A 20772-nucleotide genomic window follows, 5' to 3' on the forward strand; every position below is an offset into this window, starting at 1 on the left:
GCCCCTGAGTCAGTGTCTCCTCCTACTGGGTGGGAGTTAGGGTGCATGAGAGCAGGAGGCTGGGTGGTAAAGCATGATAGGGGAATGTGGGCGACACAGGGTGAGCGGGGCCCACTGGTGAAAGTTACGGGGCAGGAGAACAGGAGGCAGGGCAGTGATAGAGGTGTGTGGGCATGAGGGGTAGTAAAGGTTTTTGGCTGTTGCGGAGTAGGGATAGGCATTGGTGCAGACGCCATCGATAGTTGGCATTGATGGCGATTTTGCATCCTGCCATCGATAGTAGTAACATATTACTTGGATAACCATTGATTGTTGTAGCTATCGATGGTCATCCAATATATCTGACTGAATAGGCCGTGGGTCAATCAGAACTTGGTGGCGGGACTTCCGGGTGTGGGGGGCGGAGCTATGCTCCGCGTCCCGGCACCTTAAAAAAATTTGAAACTTGATCGGTTCTCCTTTGCCATCGATGTAGGGAAACCATCTGGTCCTCCCACATCGATGGCAAAAGTATTCAACATCGGCCATAAACCATTGATTATTTAAAATCATTGATGGTCGATGGGCATCCCTAGAACTGGAAGAGGGTGGGGGACAGTATGCAGCTCCCGGCAGTGGGTGAGCATCTCCTCCCACTGGGAGGGAGTGAGGGTGCATGAGAGAAGGAGGCTGTATACTAGTGGTATGTGGGCAAGACATTGATAAAAGTTGTGGCACTGGTGCAGAGGACCATGGGTTCACTTCTGGCAGTGGGGGAACCTGCAGCGTTGTAGCCAGGGCCGGATTTTCCACCTAGGGGCGGCACCTGCATGTGGCGGTAAAGGATCCCCCATTGTCACGGGGTACGTGAAATGCAGGAGCGGGGTCGCGGGGGTCCGCTGGGGGGTGGAATTGCCGGAAGGGGGTCAGGCGGTTCTGCAAATTGTGGGAGGGGGCGGGGGTCCGAAAATCGTGGGAGGGGGGGGCTTGAATCACGGGAAGGGGGGTCCGCAAATTGCGCGAGGGGGGTTGTCGGGGTCAGTGAATTGCGGGAGGGGGGTTGTGGAGGTCCGTGAATCAAGGGAGGGGTGCCGTGAATCAAGGGGGGGCACGCAGGGGGTCCGTGAATTGCGGGAGGGGTCATGAATCGTGGGAGGGGGGAGTCGTGGGGGGCTGCGAATCGCAGGAGGGGGGGTGCGGTGGTGCCGTGAATTGCGTGCGAATTGCGTGAGGGGGGTTGCAAATCGGTGCGGTGGTGCCGTGAATCGTGGGATGTGGTCCGCGAATCGGGGGAGGGGCGCAGGGGGTCCCGCAAATTGCGGGAGGTCGCAGGGGGTCCCGCGAATCGCGGGAGGGGGGGTCGCGGGGGTCCGGGCGGATGCTGGCAGAGAGTGGGGGTGCAGGAGTAATGCTGGATGGTGGCTGTGGAGTAAAAGTGGATGGTGGGCGTATACACATGAAAATGTTCTACACATAGAACACTGGTCTTTTCCCTAGGGGGGGGGGGGTATGTGTATCCTGCTGGGCGGGAACTTTAGCTACACAGGGGATGAGTGACAGATCTGGCTAAATATATAAGAGATACCTGTCCGATTCGTAGTATCTGTCTGTAAAATATCAGAACCTACCAAATCAGCAATGGATATCTATACCAGGTTGAATTAGATGGACGCAAGTCTTTTTTCAGCCTTACCTGCTCTTTACCTACTATGTAACTATGTATATATATATATATAGCAATTGTAGTTGCTGAACCTCCATCCATTATTTCGTGCACATTTCTTAACTTTATACCTAAGCTTTTACCTTAGGGGATAGCTGACACCTTTACCAATAAGGGTTGCACATATGGTCAATTTTTTGTATTTACTAGAAGTGGTCAGCACTGTGTGGCATATACCTAGCCATCATATACAAGTGAACCCAGCATATACTGTATATATTTTTATTACTGGATGGATTTGGAAGTGGTAACACCCCCAACCCAAGAAGACATTCTGGGGGTTGGGGCCGGGCTAATCTCACAGTGTAATGCTTTGGGGTAACGTTACACCTGGGCACCGCCGGCTACGTTAGCTAGTTGTGGATAAAACAGACGCAAGACGAGACTGGGTAAGAGACAGACAAAGAGGTTGGAGGGCCCTGCTCTCAGGCTTGTACTCTGTAGTCTATAAGACTAGCCCTCTCCGGTCCCAATGTCACTGTAAGGAGGTTGTGAAGTCAGAAATGTGCGCTATACGGTGTCAGTGAGGAGCGAACGCTGTAACATCGCACACGGTAATAACCAGGATGACATTAATAATGAAATAATCTGCTGAATGGGAGAAGTGCGTCGCATCGTTGTACAAGTCTTAAAAAAACAAACAAAAAGTCCTTGTATTCACTTGAGATTTGCACTTTAGAGAAATCGCTACTTCATGTATTAACGAGCTTTCTTCTTCATAGTACTAATTAGCATGAATGTATAACATGCCACTTCTGAAATGTTAATTCTACAGAATATCAGTGAGCTCCATCTCATGTTCTTCCGACATCCGTAAGCAGAGCGACCCATTCTCTCCCTCCGTCTCCGGCACATTGCGCTCCCCGCCATTACACTGGCTATGCTATTTATACTGATAAGCAGCCCCCCTCCCCCCCCATAGTGTAAATACAGCGACAGAAGGACTCATACTCCCATCATTCACTATAAATTGTAGCTAATAATATGGTACTATTACACCATACAGGGGGAGGAGAGGATAGGAGGGGAGGATAGGAGGGGAGGATAGGAGGGGAGAGGAGAATAGGAGGGGAGAGGAGAATGGGAGGGGAGAGGAAGGGAGGATGGGAGAGGAAAGGATGGGAGGATGGGAAAGAAGAGGATGGGAGAGGAAAGGATGGGAGAAGGGAGGATGGGAGAAGGGAGGATGGGAGAGGAAAGGATGGGAGAGGAAAGGATGGGAGAGGGGAGGATGGGAGAATGGGAGAGGAGAGGATGGGAGACGAAAGGATGGGAGAGGGGAGGATGGGAGAAGGGAGGATTGGAGAGGAGAGGAGAGGAAAGGATGGGAGAGGGGAGGATGGGAGAAGGGAGGATGGGAAAAGGGAGGATGGGAGAAGGGAGGATGGGAGAAGGGAGGATGGGAGAAGGGAGGATGGGAGAGTGAAGTATGAGAAGAAAGATGGGAGAGGAGATGGTAGTAGGGAAGAGAGTGGGAGAAAAGAGGGAAAGAGAGGAGGATAAGGGAAAAGAGGGGAGGATGGGAGAAGGGAAGGTGGGAGAGGGGAAGATGGGAGAGGGGAAGATGGGAGAGGGGAGGATGGTAGACAAGAAAATAAGATAAAAGAGGGGAGGATGGGAGAAAAGAGGACAAGAGTAGGGGAGGAGAAAAAAGGATGGGAGCAGAGAGGATGGGAGAGAAGAGGATGAGTGTAGGGGAGGAGAAGAAAGGATGGGAGCAGAGAGGATGGGAGAGAAGAGGATGAGTGTAGGGGAGGAGAAGAAAGGATGGGAGCAGAGAGGATGGGAGAGGAAAGGGTAGTGGAGAAAAGAGGGGAGGATGGAAGGAAAGGGGAGGATCGGAGAGGAAAGGATGCAAGAGGAGAGGGGAAGAGAAGATGGGAGAGGGGAAGATGCGAGAGTATTAGGAGAAAGATGGGAGAGGAGACGGTAGTAGGGAAGAGGGTGGGAAAAAAGAGGGGAGTATGGGGAGAGGGGAGGATGGGAGAGGGGAAGAAAGGTTGGGAGTGGAGAGCATAGAATGTGATAGAAGAGGATGGGCGAAAGGAGGATGGAAAAAAGGAGGATGGGAGAGGGGAGAACATGATATGAGAGGGGAGGAAGAGGAGAATGGGAGAGGAAAGGATGTGAGAGTACAGGGGAAGAGGACGGGAGAGGAGCAGGAGTAGGAAGGGGAGGATAGGAGAGGATGGGAGAGGATAGGAGAATAGCAGGGATGTAATTGGAGAATAGAACTCCCTCTCATCAATGAGTGTTACAATCATAGTGTCCATACATTTACACCAGAACCAGACCATAGGCACTTCTCTAGCAGTATTGCGGTGGGAAGTGCGGTGGTAGTGCTAGTTACAGCATCCCCCAAAATTTGTTTCCCAGGTAAAGCAGAGACCCTGAATCTTTGGTACTGGGGTGACCACTTGTATGTGATTATAAATATGGCGACAGCACCCTGAAATAATCATGCTATAAACATTACACAATACTGGGCGGCTTCTAAATAATCATTATTTATTTTACACAGTATAATAGCAAAAGAAGCTGTTAGAAAGGTTACCGTACATACCCAATAGATTCCTGTAAGAATACACTAGCTATAGCACGCCGTCCCGCCTCCTGATATAATCTCCGCGGGGGTAGGAGACAGCGCAGGATTTTGTATATTTAGTATCCCGCGGTCACCGATACTAGGTCCTGTGTTATCAGACAGAATGGGACAGTGGCTCTGTCTCACACATGGCGCAGGGCTGGTAGGAACGCTCAGGGCTACCAATGAACTGGAGGAGTATGGAAAGGTCACTGCCTAGGGGACATGACGCGTTTCACTGAGAAACTTCTGGTCAGAGGAAGACAACATAGGCCACTCCAACTGCTGTAGAACTAAACTCCCAGCGTACCCTAACACGAAATCGGTGGCAGAGCATGCTGGCAGGTGTTGGCGTGTGGCCCTTACAGCAGGAACTTTCCCGGGATCACCTCTTAGTACTCCTCTCTGTTACTCAATGAACGTCCTACACATAACTCTATTTATATTGGAAATGACAGAACATACTCATTGTCTGTGCCGCGCCGTCCTATCTGGAAGCAGAGCGGTTACTTATGGTATACATAACGCACCAGCACACGGAAACAAAATCAGAGAAAATCAGCATTTATTTACGGTGTACACTAAGCATCCAAATACAGTATACCACTACCTGGGTACAAAAATATACGCTCACAATGAGAATCCTCCGTATACTGCAGGAGACAGAGACCTAGGGTGAGATTTAATAGGATGAGAGGTTCAGAAAGAGAGAGATTTGGTGAGAAATCAAACTGCTGAACCAGTTTGATTTTGCAGTGTAAATGATTGCCGCTTTAAAAAAACTGGAGATTTCTCACCAAATCTCTCACTTTTTGAATCTCTCATCCTATTAAATTTCACGCATAATGCTTACAGAGGAACGGAGCAGAGAAAGCAGAGGATCAGTGTTCGGCCAATCACGGCCCCTTAGCATACACAGCTCAGCCAATCAGCGGAGAGCAACTATTAGGGGATTGTAAATTAATAGTACACAAATCATGAATGAATCAGAAATGTCACTCACTTATTTAGAAGCCATAAGACATATTTTGTATAAAAAATAACATTAATTACTAAAACATTAGGAAACATCAGCACTGTCATTGTTGCCCAGATAAAATACAATATAAAGTTTTTTCGTAGCAAAAAAAAAAAAGAAAACCCCCCCAAAAACATTATCAAACACCCCAAAATCCTACTTTCCCAGCTTCCTCCGACTAATGCTAAATAAAGGGCGCTGTGCGCCACATCCAAACACGGCATCACAGAGAGAGATTGCGACAGAGAACAGACAGGACGGGGGAGAGGGACGCGGTACTGTCACACAGACGATGGTTTTGTGCTGATTATGGATTTTCTCTGTAATACACGTCAGTAACGCTCAGGCGTGTCAGCGGCGTGTTATCACGCAGCTAAACCCTACATGTTGCCTGTGTTCTGTGACATTTGCAGCTTCTCCACTTATCTTGCTCTCAGTTTCAGATGACAGCGAATTGCACTTTCCTGGATAAGACAAATACATTAATATTTTTGAAGAGTAAAAAGGAAGAACAATAAGACAAGTCTGGAAAGTGGGAAATGTGACGGACGGTGATCTAGAGCGTTTCATCAGTGTGAACAGACTGGAGAACAGAGCTGTGATCACACCATAGGCTTTGTACTGAGACAAAGATGCTGCGTTTATCTGCTGTGTGTGCGGTCTCCTAAGTAACACAACACACAGGTAAATGGCAAGTGCTTCTAATACAGTAATCACAGATTGTACATTAAGGTTTCCATGCAGTTGTCCCTGGTTGATTAGAGGAATGCTAAGACCCCCTTTTCCAGCAAATTTCAGGTCTGTCCTGGGAATATTTCACCCAGTACTTGTAGCCGTTTCCACTGAGCCGATCCCGGGTCTACCTGACAGTTACCTGATCTTGTTCAGCTGTGTACAGTGTAATGATATAGTGACATATTTATAATGTGATACCTTCATATGCAGCCCTGGAGAATCATGTAATATGTGCAAATCAATCATCATAGCCCCACAAAGCCCTCGGGGAATGATTCACCCCAGAATTTCTCTACAGCCCAAGAGCAGAATTAATATTTACAATCACAAACCGCGGACAATCCGCATCCCGCCTGATTCACATCATATTGATCAAAGCGACAAACAACACAATGTATTCATAGTGATCACACAACACAACTGCTGTGACCCAATCAGAGGCTCTTGTTGGACACACAACGATTCCCGGAATCCACTGAGCAGCACAATCATATTGATTCAATTGGCAAATTAAGGTGGAATTTCACAGTTGATTATGCACCGATATCACGATAAGTCATGACATGGACAGGTGGGTGGTCATGCAAACATCACCCCGCGAGATCATAAAGTGAAGGAGATGTATAGGAAGGGGCTGATGCAGAGGATTGCGCCCAAATCTCACGGAGAACCGGTCTTCATCACAAAAGCTGTGACGGCAACCATAGGGAAATGCCGCAACTGTCAGCACATGGCGCGGACCACCCACATATGAATGGTTGGCATGTTGTCATTCTGATGGTCGTTTCTCCAACATCGGAATCCCGACTGTCAGTAGTCCGACAGGGGGGGGGGGGGCGAGTGCATCTGAGCCCCTTGTGGGTTCGCTGAGCTCGCCTCGCTGCGGGCCCCTATGTCATGGATATGGATGAGGGAAAATAGTCCCTGCCAGTCGAGAACCCCACTGTCAGGAATTTAGCAGTCGGGGTTCGGATGTCGGAGAGTCATCCTGCACCCCATATGAAGCCCAGCTCATGTGTTAGCGTTACACACTCGCAATTACTGTACTTGGCCTACATTAGAACCCCACATCCCGCATACTCAGACGCAACAGTCACTGCTTCGTGTATAGGCACCTGGGCGCCCCCTCTGGCCGGGCACAGAATGATATCTTGCGAGGTGCGCGACGTACACTGGCGTATCGCTCGCCCAGCATCAGCCCCATATTCTGACAGTGGTTGGAATTCATCAAGAATCAAAACATGGAAATATGTGATTAGCTGTAATTATAATGCTACAATCAATAGACAGACATTCCGATTACACGAAGACATCTCTTTCCCTACACTCTGAGGGGGCCGTAGTGTCCGCGGGGACCGGGCAAGTATGGCACCCCAACATCGCATGTGTTCCTATGAACCTCTATGGTGAACAAGAGAAAACGTGCACTTTGGGGTCGGCATCACCGCCTCTGTGTATGGGAAATATTTAGTATTATTGGTAACACTATTGTTACATTAAAAAAAAAAACAGGATAAAAGTGAAATGATAGGGTTATCGTGGTGGGGGAGGGGTAATTATACACAGACCGCCATATTGTGTGTGTATACAATGTGTCAGGAGTGGAACATGGGACGAGTGAGGTCGAGTGTCGGAACCATATACAATTATATAACATCTCTTAAATTAATAACATATTATTAATGGACTTGTAATTAACCCCAGGAACACTACTGATGCTGAAAATAGTGCGTGAGGCGTCAGTAATTACTGCGTCAGTAAGAGCAGCCCTCTAATCAGCGCTGCCAAATAACAGAACGCTGTAATCTCGGCAGTTATGTACTAACGTGCAATAAGCAGGAATTACAGGAGAACAAAGGTTCCCCGGCAGCGAGTGCGAGGGGTGACCTCCCACCCCCTCCCTGCATGGTCATTTCTACCGCAAGGGGAAAATCAGGCCTTTTGTTAGCGGTTTATAAATATCTACAAATGTCTGTGCGCGATAATGGCGACAATGCAGCAGCAGTAAATAAAGTGATTGTCGCCTACTCTTACAACTCGGAATTCATCGTGGTTTCTGCGCCTTGCAAGTAGGTTTATCAATAGGGAGCGGTAGCGCTCTGGGGAGCATCGCCGGCAGTATTTGTGCACACGGCAGGAGGTAAGGGAGCACAATACTGTGCAGAACGCCGCCATTACACTGCGCACTGGGATTTCTCTGCTTTGGTATTTTCTGTCTGCTTTTAAAATCATTAACCCCTCTGTAAATGGGCAAAGCTGCTGCTTCGTACAGCAGGGCCTCAGATGGGTAATCAGCCGCGTCCAGGATACAAATGCCACAGTTCCGCTATCTTTCCCCTGACTAATTGTAACCGCGTGATACCTCGCAGCAGGTGGGGAAAGGTAAAGTGTAATCGTATGCAATTCTACAACTTCATCTAATGAGCAACGTGCCGTCAACGATCAGATGTATCTGTAACGGTTACTACCTGTCGGCTGCGTCCGGCGCCTGCTGCTTCTTGTTTATTTTAGCGTAAAGGTCTTGGACGTGATCCCTCTCGGGGGCAGGTGCTAGCGGGTCTCTGGGGTAACTGTAATGTCCGGTCACTGGAGGGGAGTAAGACTGCTGGGTACTGAGTTGTGGCGGCGGTTCCTTAAAGTGGTTCACGCGGGCATAATTGGGATCCATATCATCGTCCTCAATATCATTGGCAGCGTTAAAGTCGAACAAGACTTTCGCCTGTTTCTCCCGAATCTCCTGGTGCTTGGCATTAATTCTGCAAAGGAAACAAGAGATGAAAGAACAAAGGTAAATGTATCAGATTATCCAAACCAATACAGCACAGGCAACAATGTATCAGAATACCCATCACAATACAGCACAAGCAACAATGTATCAGATTATCCATCCCAACACAGCACGGGCAACAATGTATCAGATTATCCAAACCAATACAGCAGGGGCAACAATGTATCAGATTATCCAACCCAATACAGCAGGGGCAACAATGTATCAGATTATCCAAACCAATACAGCAGGGGCAACAATGTATCAGAATATCCATCCCAACACAGCACGGGCAACAATGTATCAGAATATCCATCCCAACATAGCACGGGCAACAATGTATCAGAATATCCATCCCAACACAGCACGGGCAACAATGTATCAGATTATCCATCCCAACATAGCACGGGCAACAATGTATCAGAATATCCATCCCAACACAGCACAGGCAACAATGTATCAGAATATCTATCCCAACACATCACGGGCAACAATGTATCAGACTATCCATCCCAACACAGCACGGGCAAAAATGTATCAGACTATCCATCCCAACACAGCACGGGCAACAATGTATCAGAATATCCATCCCAATACAGCACGGGCAACAATGTATCAGAATATCCACCCCAATACAGCACGGGCAACAGTGTATCAGAATATCCACCCCAATACAGCGCGGGCAACAGTGTATCAGACTATCCACCCCAATACAGTGCGGGCAACAGTGTATCAGAATATCCACCCCAATACAGCGCGGGCAACAGTGTATCAGACTATCCACCCCAATACAGTGCGGGCAACAATGTATCAGAAAATCCACCCCAATACAGTGCGGGCAACAATGTATCAGAAAATCCACCCCAATACACCGCGGGCAACAATGTATCAGAATATCCAAACCAATACAGCAGGGGCAACAATGTATCAGATTATCCAACCCAATACAGCAGGGGCAACAATGTATCAGATTATCCAAACCAATACAGCAGGGGCAACAATGTATCAGAATATCCATCCCAACACAGCACGGGCAACAATGTATCAGAATATCCATCCCAACATAGCACGGGCAACAATGTATCAGAATATCCATCCCAACACAGCACGGGCAACAATGTATCAGATTATCCATCCCAACATAGCACGGGCAACAATGTATCAGAATATCCATCCCAACACAGCACAGGCAACAATGTATCAGAATATCTATCCCAACACATCACGGGCAACAATGTATCAGACTATCCATCCCAACACAGCACGGGCAAAAATGTATCAGACTATCCATCCCAACACAGCACGGGCAACAATGTATCAGAATATCCATCCCAATACAGCACGGGCAACAATGTATCAGAATATCCACCCCAATACAGCACGGGCAACAGTGTATCAGAATATCCACCCCAATACAGCGCGGGCAACAGTGTATCAGACTATCCACCCCAATACAGTGCGGGCAACAATGTATCAGAAAATCCACCCCAATACAGTGCGGGCAACAATGTATCAGAAAATCCACCCCAATACACCGCGGGCAACAATGTATCAGAATATCCACCCCAATACAGGATTTCCCATTCACATGTCGAGTTATATGCGGTGTTACATGGTAATCCCACGGACAACAATGTATCAGAATATCCATCCCAATACAGCATTTCCCATTCACATGCTGATAAATATATACACTGGCCAGTGATTTCATAAAACAATTATAACATCTAATTTAGACTGGTGCAAATAGCACTAGACATAGACATACAACATTTAACATAAAATGTATCCTGTTATTAGTATAGGTGGATTAGTGATGTTAGGATCTACTAAGTTAATAGTCCTTTTTGTTATTGTCACTTGATGTTAGTTTGTCAAACAGTCAATATTAATAACATCCTCCTGGGTAGGGATTCACATAAAGTTCATGTCTGGCCAGACTTTGTGTGAAGCAAATACCTGCACTTGTTTTAGGTGCCCCCTGTCTTCTCCCAGCTGCAGGTATCAATCCGGTGCAGCTATTTCTGGAGCTTTTTTTACAGCAAGGAGGTAAGTATGGTATACCGGATGGTGCAGTCCAAAATTAATTCTCGTGGTTGACGATAATTCTCGTGGTTGACGCGTTTCCCCGCCTTTGGTAGCCCTCGGCGGCTTCTTCAGAACCAGTGGTTCTGAAGAAGCTGCCGAGGGCAACCAAAGGCGGGGAAACGCGTTAACCACGAGAATTATTTTTGGACTGCACCATCCGGTATACCATACTTACCTCCTTGCTGTAAAAAAAGCTCCAGAAATAGCTGCACCGGATTGATACCTGCAGCTGGGAGAAGACAGGGGGCACCTAAAACAAGCGCAGGTATTTGCTGAACTTTATGTGAATCCCTACCCAGGAAGATGTTATTAAAATTGACTGTTTGACAAACTAACATCAAGTGACAATAACAAAAAGGACTATTAACTTAGTAGATCCTAACATCACTAATCCACCTATACTAATAACAGGATACATTTTATGTTAAATGTTGTATGTCTATGTCTAGTGCTATTTGCACCGTCTAAATTAGATGTTGTAATTGTTTTATGATATCACTGGCCAGTGTATAATTATTATTTAATAAATTAACATAATTAATGTTCATATATGTCTAGCGCAGTTTTCTTCTGTTTTCTCTTTTTTTCTACATACACACAAAAGGGGTTAAGCAGCCCCTTCTAAACTGCAGCCGGAATTTATATTCTCTGAACCGAGCGCCTTTGTCAGTTTTCTCTTTTGGTTTTTGATAAATATATATGGTGTAAAATCGTAATGTCATACAGCATGGACAGCAATCTAACGTTCTTATCAATAGTGTACGGATAATATACCATAATAATCACAGTATGTGGGACCAGTAGTTACATGCTCTTCCTATATGAAACTACGGGTTACAGCATTCCTGTCCTGGCACAGAATACAATACAAAAGCACTGTATTCAGAGATTCACATTTGCACCGATACACATATTATACTGTGTGTGTGTGTGTAATATACTGTATATTATAAAACGTAGTCTGATGATGGCGAAACGCGTTGTGTTTTCCTCCAGCCAGTGGCACACATGCAGTACCCAGATCACAGGAGGCAGCTTGGATTGGGCTCAGTTACCTGCACCCCTCAATTACACCCACTATTGTGTGCCCCCTATTTTGTACCATTTCACAGATGGAACCGCAGGAATAGGGAGCTGCACTATTAATGTTACAGTTAGTGGTCGCCGCAGGGACAAACGTAAGGTACAGAGTTTGTGCTGGACTTGGTGTCCTCGGCCCTCAGAAGAATATACAGTATATACCCCATGTCCACCCTAACAGGCTGCAGGGAGTCATTACCCTCCTACTGCCCAAAACAAATACATAACCAAAACTGCCAGATCTAGTTTTTGGCGCTTGGTCCAGGGGGCGAGTGTGTGAGGAGTAAGGAAACCATCTGTGCCATCCTTGCTGCCACCAAATGACAATCAGCAACATTGCGCAGTGGGCGGCACGGGCTGTGAAGATGCAGCATGAGGTCCAACCATGACCACGGCTGCACGAGGACACGATAGATGCCACACGGCCCACCGCACAAGAGCGGCGTTATCCGGATACATCATGCGAGGATCATAGGGACAACAGGTTTTCTGGATTGCCTCAATATCCCATATTCCACTATAAACTAAAGCAGTCATTGAGCAACAGCAGCGACGCTCCCCTGGGAACAAAAAATGAGCGCACAATTATAAGAGTTTTTCCAGCTGTAATTGGGAAGTCACCTCATTGCGAGAATGAGGGAAGGTTCCAGCGATTGTGAAGACACTCGGAGCCATGTAAATTGTTTTCTCAGAAATGAGAGTGATTATTGCACAGAGAGGGCAGGAACAAGAACAAAGTGATGTCCCGCTGTTGTTGCCGCGTATTGCCATGGAAACCAGGTCGGCGATGAGAAAGCACGCAGGTGAAACCTGTTACCAGCTCAGAATAAGCGATAGTACAGATATCAATTAGCGTAACGTTACATGCACACAGCCAGCACGCAACCCGGGCACTGCGGCATATTGATTCACGCTGGCACGTGGAGGCTGACATTATTACTTACTTACAGAAAATTCAGGCACGCAGCATATGTATAGGTTATTATTAGTGACAGTGAGGGGCAATGCAAAATGCCACAGGGTGCGGATCTGTGCTTTGCTCCTTCCTTGTAGGAAAATGCACAAATATGTAATTTTGTTATCACAAATGATCTTTGAAAACCAATCTGCACACACAGTGAGAAAAGCAGAAGTATCCAACATCATTGGTTAGGTACAATAAATAACGCACACGCAGGGGTGCGGCTCTGGCGCGGAATGAGGTATTACCCCCTTACATGAGGAGCCGCAGGTCCATAACAGCTTATAGAATTCCAGCAGCACATACCGGACTCACAGGAGTACACACCGCTAGGACCATAACTAGGGCAGTGCATAGTGTGCCACCACACACAGCGATGCAGGGTAAGGGGCACTGTGGTGGCACTTGTCAATTATCTATTATAATACTGCTCACTTGTAGCTTCCCTAAATGCTGACTACATATATAACACTCATGAACGTAACCTTTGTTATAAAGTCACACTGTCCTTTAGTACAAGATGCTGACATATCACCTGCGGCCTACTGACCTTGTATAGATAGATTCTAACTATAGAACGCTCACCATGAGAAGATCTATGTAGTGTGTGCTTGCAGGGGATTGGATGTGTGGCTGGACACTGCATAGATCTGCTCAGGTGCAATGCTGATTACCATTAGCTTCATATAGTTAGATATCTCATCGTTTTTACTAAGCAATTAGCTGAAGGAGTAGGGCGCAGTAACTGTAGTGCAACAAGTTATGGATTTGAATCCTACAGCAGTATATTGAAATGGTGGTATTTATCTCCCATCCTCCTGCCCCAGACACAATAGCCGGCGTGTATCACACCTGCCCCAGACACAATAGCCGGCGTGTATCACACCTGCCCCAGACACAATAGCCGGCGTGTATCACACCTGCCCTAGACACAATAGCCGGCGTGTATCATACCTGGCTCGCAGACACAATAGCCGGTGTGTATCACACTTACCCCCAGACACAATAGCCGGCGTGTATCACACCTGCCCCAGACACAATAGCCGGCGTGTATCACCCCTGCCCCCAGACACAATAGCCGGTGTGTATCACACCTGCCCCAGACACAATAGCTGGTGTGTATCACACTTGCCCCCAGACACAATAGCCAGCGTGTATCACAACTGCCCCCAGACACAATAGCCAGTGTGTATCACACCTGCCCCCAGACACAATAGCCAGTGTGTATCACACCTGCCCCGGACACAATAGCCGGCGTGTATCACACCTGCCCCAGACACAATAGCCGGCGTGTATCACACCTGCCCCAGACACAATAGCCGGCGTGTATCACACCTGGCTCACAGACACAATAGCCGGCGTGTATCACACTTGCCCCCAGACACAATAGCCGTGTGTATCACACCTGCCCCAGACACACTAGCCAGCATGTATCACACCTGCCCCCAGACACAATATCCGGCGTGTATCACACCTGCCCCAGACACAATAGCCGGCGTGTATCACACCTGCCCCAGACACAATAGCCGGCGTGTATCACACCTGCCCCAGACACAATAGCCGGCGTGTATCACACCTGCCCCAGACACAATAGCCGGCGTGTATCACACCTGCCCCAGACACAATAGCCGGCGTGTATCACACCTGCCCCAGACACAATAGCCGGCGTGTATCACACCTGCCCCAGACACAATAGCTGGCATGTATCACACCTGCCCCAGACACAATAGCCGGCGTGTATCACACCTGCCCCAGACACAATAGCTGGTGTGTGTCACACCTGGCTCGCAGCACTACTTGGAATACATCTCACACACATTCTGCTGTTGTGAAGGTTCCTGTCAGGTCAGGAATCTGTTTCATCTTTCAATCATATGAGAATGATTAAAAACTGATCTGCAGCGACTCAATGTCAGTAATGTACAAGGAAAAGCTGAATAGAGTCAGAGGCGGTGGGGGCTGGAGTGTGCACGCACAGGGGGGCTGGAGTGTGCATGCACAGGGGGGCTGGACTGTGTACGCATAGGGAAGCCAGACTTGTGTACGCACAGGGGGGCCAGGCTTGTGTACGCACAGGGGGGCCAGGCTTGTGTACGCACAGGGGGGCCAAGCTTGTGTACGCACAGGGGGGCCAAGCTTGTGTACGCACAGGGGGGCCAGGCTTGTGTACGCACAGGGGGGCCAGGCGTGTGTACGCACAGGGGGGCCAGGCGTGTGTACGCACAGGGAAGCATGGCTTGTGTACTCACAGGGGGGCCAGGAGTGTGTACGCACAGGGGGGCCAGGCGTGTGTACGCACAGGGGGGCCAGGAGTGTGTACGCACAGGGGGGCCAGGCGTGTGTACGCACAGGGGGGCCAGGCGTGTGTACGCACAGGGGGGCCAGGCGTGTGTACGCACAGGGGGGCCAGGCGTGTGTACGCACAGGGGGGCCAGGCGTGTGTACGCACAGGGGGGCCAGGAGTGTGTACGCACAGGGGGGCCAGGAGTGTGTACGCACAGGGGGGCCAGGAGTGTGTAGGCACAGGGGGGCCAGGCGTGTGTATGCACAGGGGGGGCCAGGCGTGTGTACGCACAGGGGGGCCAGGCGTGTGTACTCACAGGGGGGCCAGGCGTGTGTACGCACAGGGGGGCCAGGCGTGTGTGCGCACAGGGGGGCCAGGAGTGTGTACGCACAGGGGGGGCAGGCGTGTGTACGCACAGGGGGGCCAGGCGTGTGTATGCACAGGGGGGCCAGGCGTGTGTATGTACAGGGGGGCCAGGCGTGTGTACTCACAGGGGGGCCAGGCGTGTGTACTCACAGGGGGGCCAGGCGTGTGTACTCACAGGGGGGCCAGGCATGTGTACTTTCTGGATATCAATTACCTGTCCAAGGTAACCAGCATTACCTCCCCATGAGATGGATGCAGCTCTGTTCTCAAAGCCTGGAGCAGTGGAAAAGTTTGGGGTACTTGTGGACTTTCACGGCTCCCATCGCATGCCATATGTAGATTTGATCGCATGCAATTTTTAACAGAAATGCATCCAAATGCATTGAAATTAGTATCAAACATGTTCAATGGCCCCCAAATGTAATTTTTCAGGCTGTACCGCCCCCACTATCAATGCGAACCCAAAGCGTGGCGAGCCTGCGAGGGGCGGCGGTACGCGTCCTACGACCTTTTCATACCCCCACTATCCACGTCGGCGTGGAGTTGAGACTAGAAAGTGTGAGGAGCGCAGCGAGCCACCGAGCCCGAAGCGTGGCGAGCGCAGCGAGCCCCGCGAGGGGACGCGGACACCTGTGAAGCCCGCGAGGGGACATGTATACCTGTGAAGGTATCCGTGTCCGCTCGCCACGCTTCGGACTTGGTGGCTCGCTGCGCTCGCCACACTTTCTATTCTCAACTCCGCTCCAACGTGGATAGTGGGGGGAATGAAAAGGTCGTAGGACGCGTACCGCCGCCGCTCGCCACGCTTCTGGTTCGCGTTGATAGTGGGGGTGGTACAGCCTGGAAAATGACATTTGGGGGCCATTGAACATGTTTGATACTAATTTCAATGCATTTGGATGCAATTTTTTTCATATGCGATGGACATCGTGGGAGCCGTGATTGTCCACAAGTACCAAGTATGGAAAATCCAAAAGCCATGGACAACTACGTAATGATTAGGCGCTTATACTTTGAGTTTATTGTATGGGGGTGATGCATGGATGGGGCAGGTGTATGGGGGTGATATATGTATGGGGCAGATGTATGGGGTGCTGTAAGGATGGGGCAGGTATATGGGGGTGATGTATGTATGGGGCAGGTGTATGGGGGTGATGTAAGAATGGGGCAGGTATATGGGGGTGATGTATGGATGGGGCAGGTGCATGGGGGTGCTGTAAGAATGGGACAGGTGTATGGATAGGACAGGTGGATGGGGTGATGTATGGATGGGGCAGGTGTATGGGGGTGATGTAAGAATGGGACAGGTGGATGGGGATGCTGTAAAGATGGGACAGGTGTATGGGGGTGATGTAAGGATGGGGCAGGGATGGGGATGCTGTAATGATGGGGCAGGGATGGGGATGCTGTAATGATGGGGCAGGTGTATGGGGGTGATGTATGGATAGAAGAGGTATATGGGGGTGCTATATGGATGGCACTGGTCTCTGATGGCATTTTTAAATGACCCCACAATAAGTGTGCTAAGTCACGCCATGGTGAACTAGGATTTGGCTGTAGATAATGGAATCTCGCCCGTTACGTTGGCCAACGTTGGAGACCTCTACTAGACGTGTCCTCCCAGGGGGAACAGAAGCTGATCAGAGACTTCGGGATGACGTACAGATGACTCAGGAGCCATCAGCTCAATATGCCAGCCACAGTACAGAGGTGGGGGCACAGAGATGATGTTACTATTGGGTTGGGAAGGGTGAACAGATGGTAGTTGGGCAGGATGATCTGCTAAGGATACACACAGGCCCCAACGGATGAAGAAAGAGAGAGACTAGGTCCAAGGTCAGCTACCTTGATGGGAAGGGCGAGTACGTGCGCTTCCTGTCCTGCCACAACTGTCAGGGTCTGGAACAGGAAGAGCGGTGTGCAATGTGAACAGTCAGCAGGGTTTATGGGGGAATAAAGTCCCAATGAGGCAGCGGGGTATAAATCATCTCCAGCAGCTCAGATACAACAGGATGGAAACTACGTTTTATTCATTATTCCAAACAGAAATAAATGAACAACTTCCCAAGTATCCCCCAAACTGAGACAGGAACAGCTTCTACCATGCAGGGATTATAGGGAACAGGGACACCTACTGTATTATTGGCTTATAGAACATTGCGGTATATATATATTGTGATATATAGTATGTGATATATTGCAGCAAGTTTGACTGACGTTTCCAGTTCCACTAGCCCCAAATCCAGCCCATCAGATATATTGTATGGTACAATTGTATACCATAAGATATATCACAATTATTTCGGCTTGATCAATCGCATGAGATGGATACAGACACATTCATGTTCCATTCCCGCGTCACTCATCGCACCGCGCCATTCCCGCGTCACTCATCACACCGCGCCATTCCTGCGTCACTCACCACACCGCGCCATTCCCGCGTCACTCACCACACCGCGCCATTCCCGCGTCACTCACCACACCGCGCCATTTCCGCGTCACTCACCACACCGCGCCATTCCCGCGTCACTCACCACACCGCGCCATTCCCGCGTCACTCACCACACCGCGCCATTCCCGCGTCACTCACCACACCGCGCCACTCCCGCGTCACTCACCACACCACTCCCGCGTCACTCACCACACCACTCCCGCGTCACTCACCACACCGCGCCACTCCCGCGTCACTCACCACACCGCGCCACTCCCGCGTCACTCACCACACCGCGCCACTCCCGCGTCACTCACCACACCGCGCCACTCCCGCGTCACTCACCACACCGCGCCATTCCCGCGTCACTCACCACACCGCGCCATTCCCGCGTCACTCACCACACCGCGCCATTCCCGCGTCACTCACCACACCGCGCCACTCCCGCGTCACTCACCACACCGCGCCACTCCCGCGTCACTCACCACACCGCGCCACTCCCGCGTCACTCACCACACCGCGCCACTCCCGCGTCACTCACCACACCGCGCCATTCCCGCGTCACTCACCACACCGCGCCATTCCCGCGTCACTCACCACACCACGCCATTCCCGCGTCACTCACCACACCGCGCCATTCCCGCGTCACTCACCACACCGCGCCATTCCCGCGTCACTCATCATACCGCGCCATTCCCGCGTCACTCATCACACCGCGCCATTCCCGCGTCACTCACCACACCGCGCCATTCCCCCGTCACTCACCACGCCGCGCCATTCCCCCGTCACTCACCACGCCGCGCCATTCCCCCGTCACTCATCACACCGCGCCATTCCCCCGTCACTCATGACACCGCGCCAATCCCGCGTCACTCATCACACTGCGCCATTCCCCCGTCACTCATCACACTGCGCCATTCCCGCGTCAGTCATCACACTGCGCCATTCCCGCGTCAGTCATCACACTGCGCCATTCCCGCGTCACTCATCACACTGCGCCATTCCCGCGTCACTCATCACACTGCGCCATTCCCGCATCACTCATCACACTGCGCCATTCCCGCGTCACTCATCACACTGCGCCATGTGTCTGGTACATACTTATATATATCTGTACAACGCACCATTCATGTTACATCACTATGTATGCGCCTGTACGGTATACATATACTGTGATACTTATCTATATGTCAGAATGCTTCTGGTCTGCGGATACATGTTTTCCCCCTAATTCAGAGCCACAATATACTAAATTGCATCATTTACTGACAGTGTCTTATATTCTGTAGTGCAGAAACTTCTTTTACACTTTCTAAATGGAAATACCAGTGATAAAACAAACTGGGCAATAACAGGCAGTCCTAGAGGTCGGAGGGCCCTGCTCTGTAGGATGTAGTAATTACATCGTGATACCTCCAGCCATTATTCATATACATACAGATGTGTCCTAATACAACGTTGTCCATGATGCGCTCACCGTGGCAAAGCAAGTGGTAGTGGGACGCGCACATACGCATGCTATCCATAGCTTAGAATGGGGGAGCCGAACCAGCACACGCTGTACCCCGCAACAGGAATACATAAGGACATCTGTACCCGGGAGTGCTAGGAATGCCACCATGGTAACACAAAATGTGGGTGTGCCACAATGAGGTTACGCCCCTTCCTGCAGCATCCATTTTTCTGGAGATCTGCGCATGTGCAGTAGACATGTCTCCGGGCTATAGGATGGGCGCCATATTTCCAGAGACCAGCAAATGTGCAGTAGACTCACTGCCAGGGAGGAGCGGGGTCTGCCAACCACAGGCCGCCACCGTCTCAGCAATATGTATCGCTGGTGAGTGTAATCATTTATGCATACACATTCATGTTCCAGCAGCGGAACTGCAGAGTAGTCACCGTCATTGTTCATATCTCACAAGTTGTCATCTTGGGGTACCTTTTCCTGTATCCAAAGCGTTGTACAGTGCTGAATACGCCCCCTAAATCAGCATCTAGGCCCCAGCCCTACACCCAGCTTCTTTTGTGTTTGTAGCGCGATCTCGCCGCCGCTCGCTCAGGAATACACCGTCCTATCAGAACCGCCAACTTCTGATCAATTCTTCAATACTTCTATTACAGCAGCCCTAATTATTCTTCCTATTCACTGTGCCCCAACACTCCATCATGGCGCCCGCAGGCCTTTGTATGGTTAATTTCCCTGAAATCTGTTCCTGTGTGTGAGCTATGGTGTAATCGCTACGCAATTGTGTGTTCTGCTCCAAACCATTGTTCCCTGAAACATGCCATACATCTCGGCCAAAAGCTATTGTTCTGCGAGCGAGGAACTCACATTGCTTCCCAGGATCATCATTTCTCCATCTCTGTCACTGGGAAACAACACAAGCATTCATTAATCTGCGTTTTATTCTCTCGTTGGCAGTGCGCTTTATTGACATTCTAGAAAACAGATGTCCGATGTTCTAACGCAAGAGAACAACAAAAAATCCATGAAATAGACAACAGAGGCATACGTAGTAAATCCAGGTCCTGAGCACAACCAGCAGCGGACAGTATAACCCTCCGGAGTATGGACACCCGTATAATGGGATACCTGTCATTAACCCCCGCAGGTCCTGACCACAACCAGCAGCGGACAGTATAACCCTCCGGAGTATGGACACCCGTATAATGGGATAACTGTCATTAACCCCTGCAGGTGCTGAGCACAACCAGCAGCGGGACAGTATAACCCTCCGGAGTATGGACACCCGTAT

The 20772-nt window shown here is 49.7% G+C and overlaps 1 protein-coding gene across 5 annotated transcripts in view; it reads right to left on the reverse strand.

Moving 5' to 3' along the window:
- The window catches only part of PARD3B (par-3 family cell polarity regulator beta), a 777127-nt gene that overhangs the window by 259899 nt on the left and 496456 nt on the right, over positions 1-20772 (reverse strand). For 3 of the 5 annotated variants that reach the window (XM_083154120.1, XM_083154119.1, XM_083154122.1), the window contains one exon: positions 8508-8795. The exons of 1 other annotated variant lie outside the window; for it this stretch is intronic. In XM_083154120.1, coding sequence (XP_083010246.1) covers positions 8508-8795 — 288 coding nt within the window. Of the gene's footprint in view, positions 1-4825; positions 5769-8507; positions 8796-20772 lie in introns of those variants that run through there. One more of the 5 variants, XM_083154123.1, reaches the window with a different exon arrangement.

Source organism: Crinia signifera, chromosome 7, assembly GCF_055691185.1.
Source record: "Crinia signifera chromosome 7, ASM5569118v1, whole genome shotgun sequence".
In the NCBI taxonomy this organism is placed as follows: domain Eukaryota; kingdom Metazoa; phylum Chordata; class Amphibia; order Anura; family Myobatrachidae; genus Crinia; species Crinia signifera.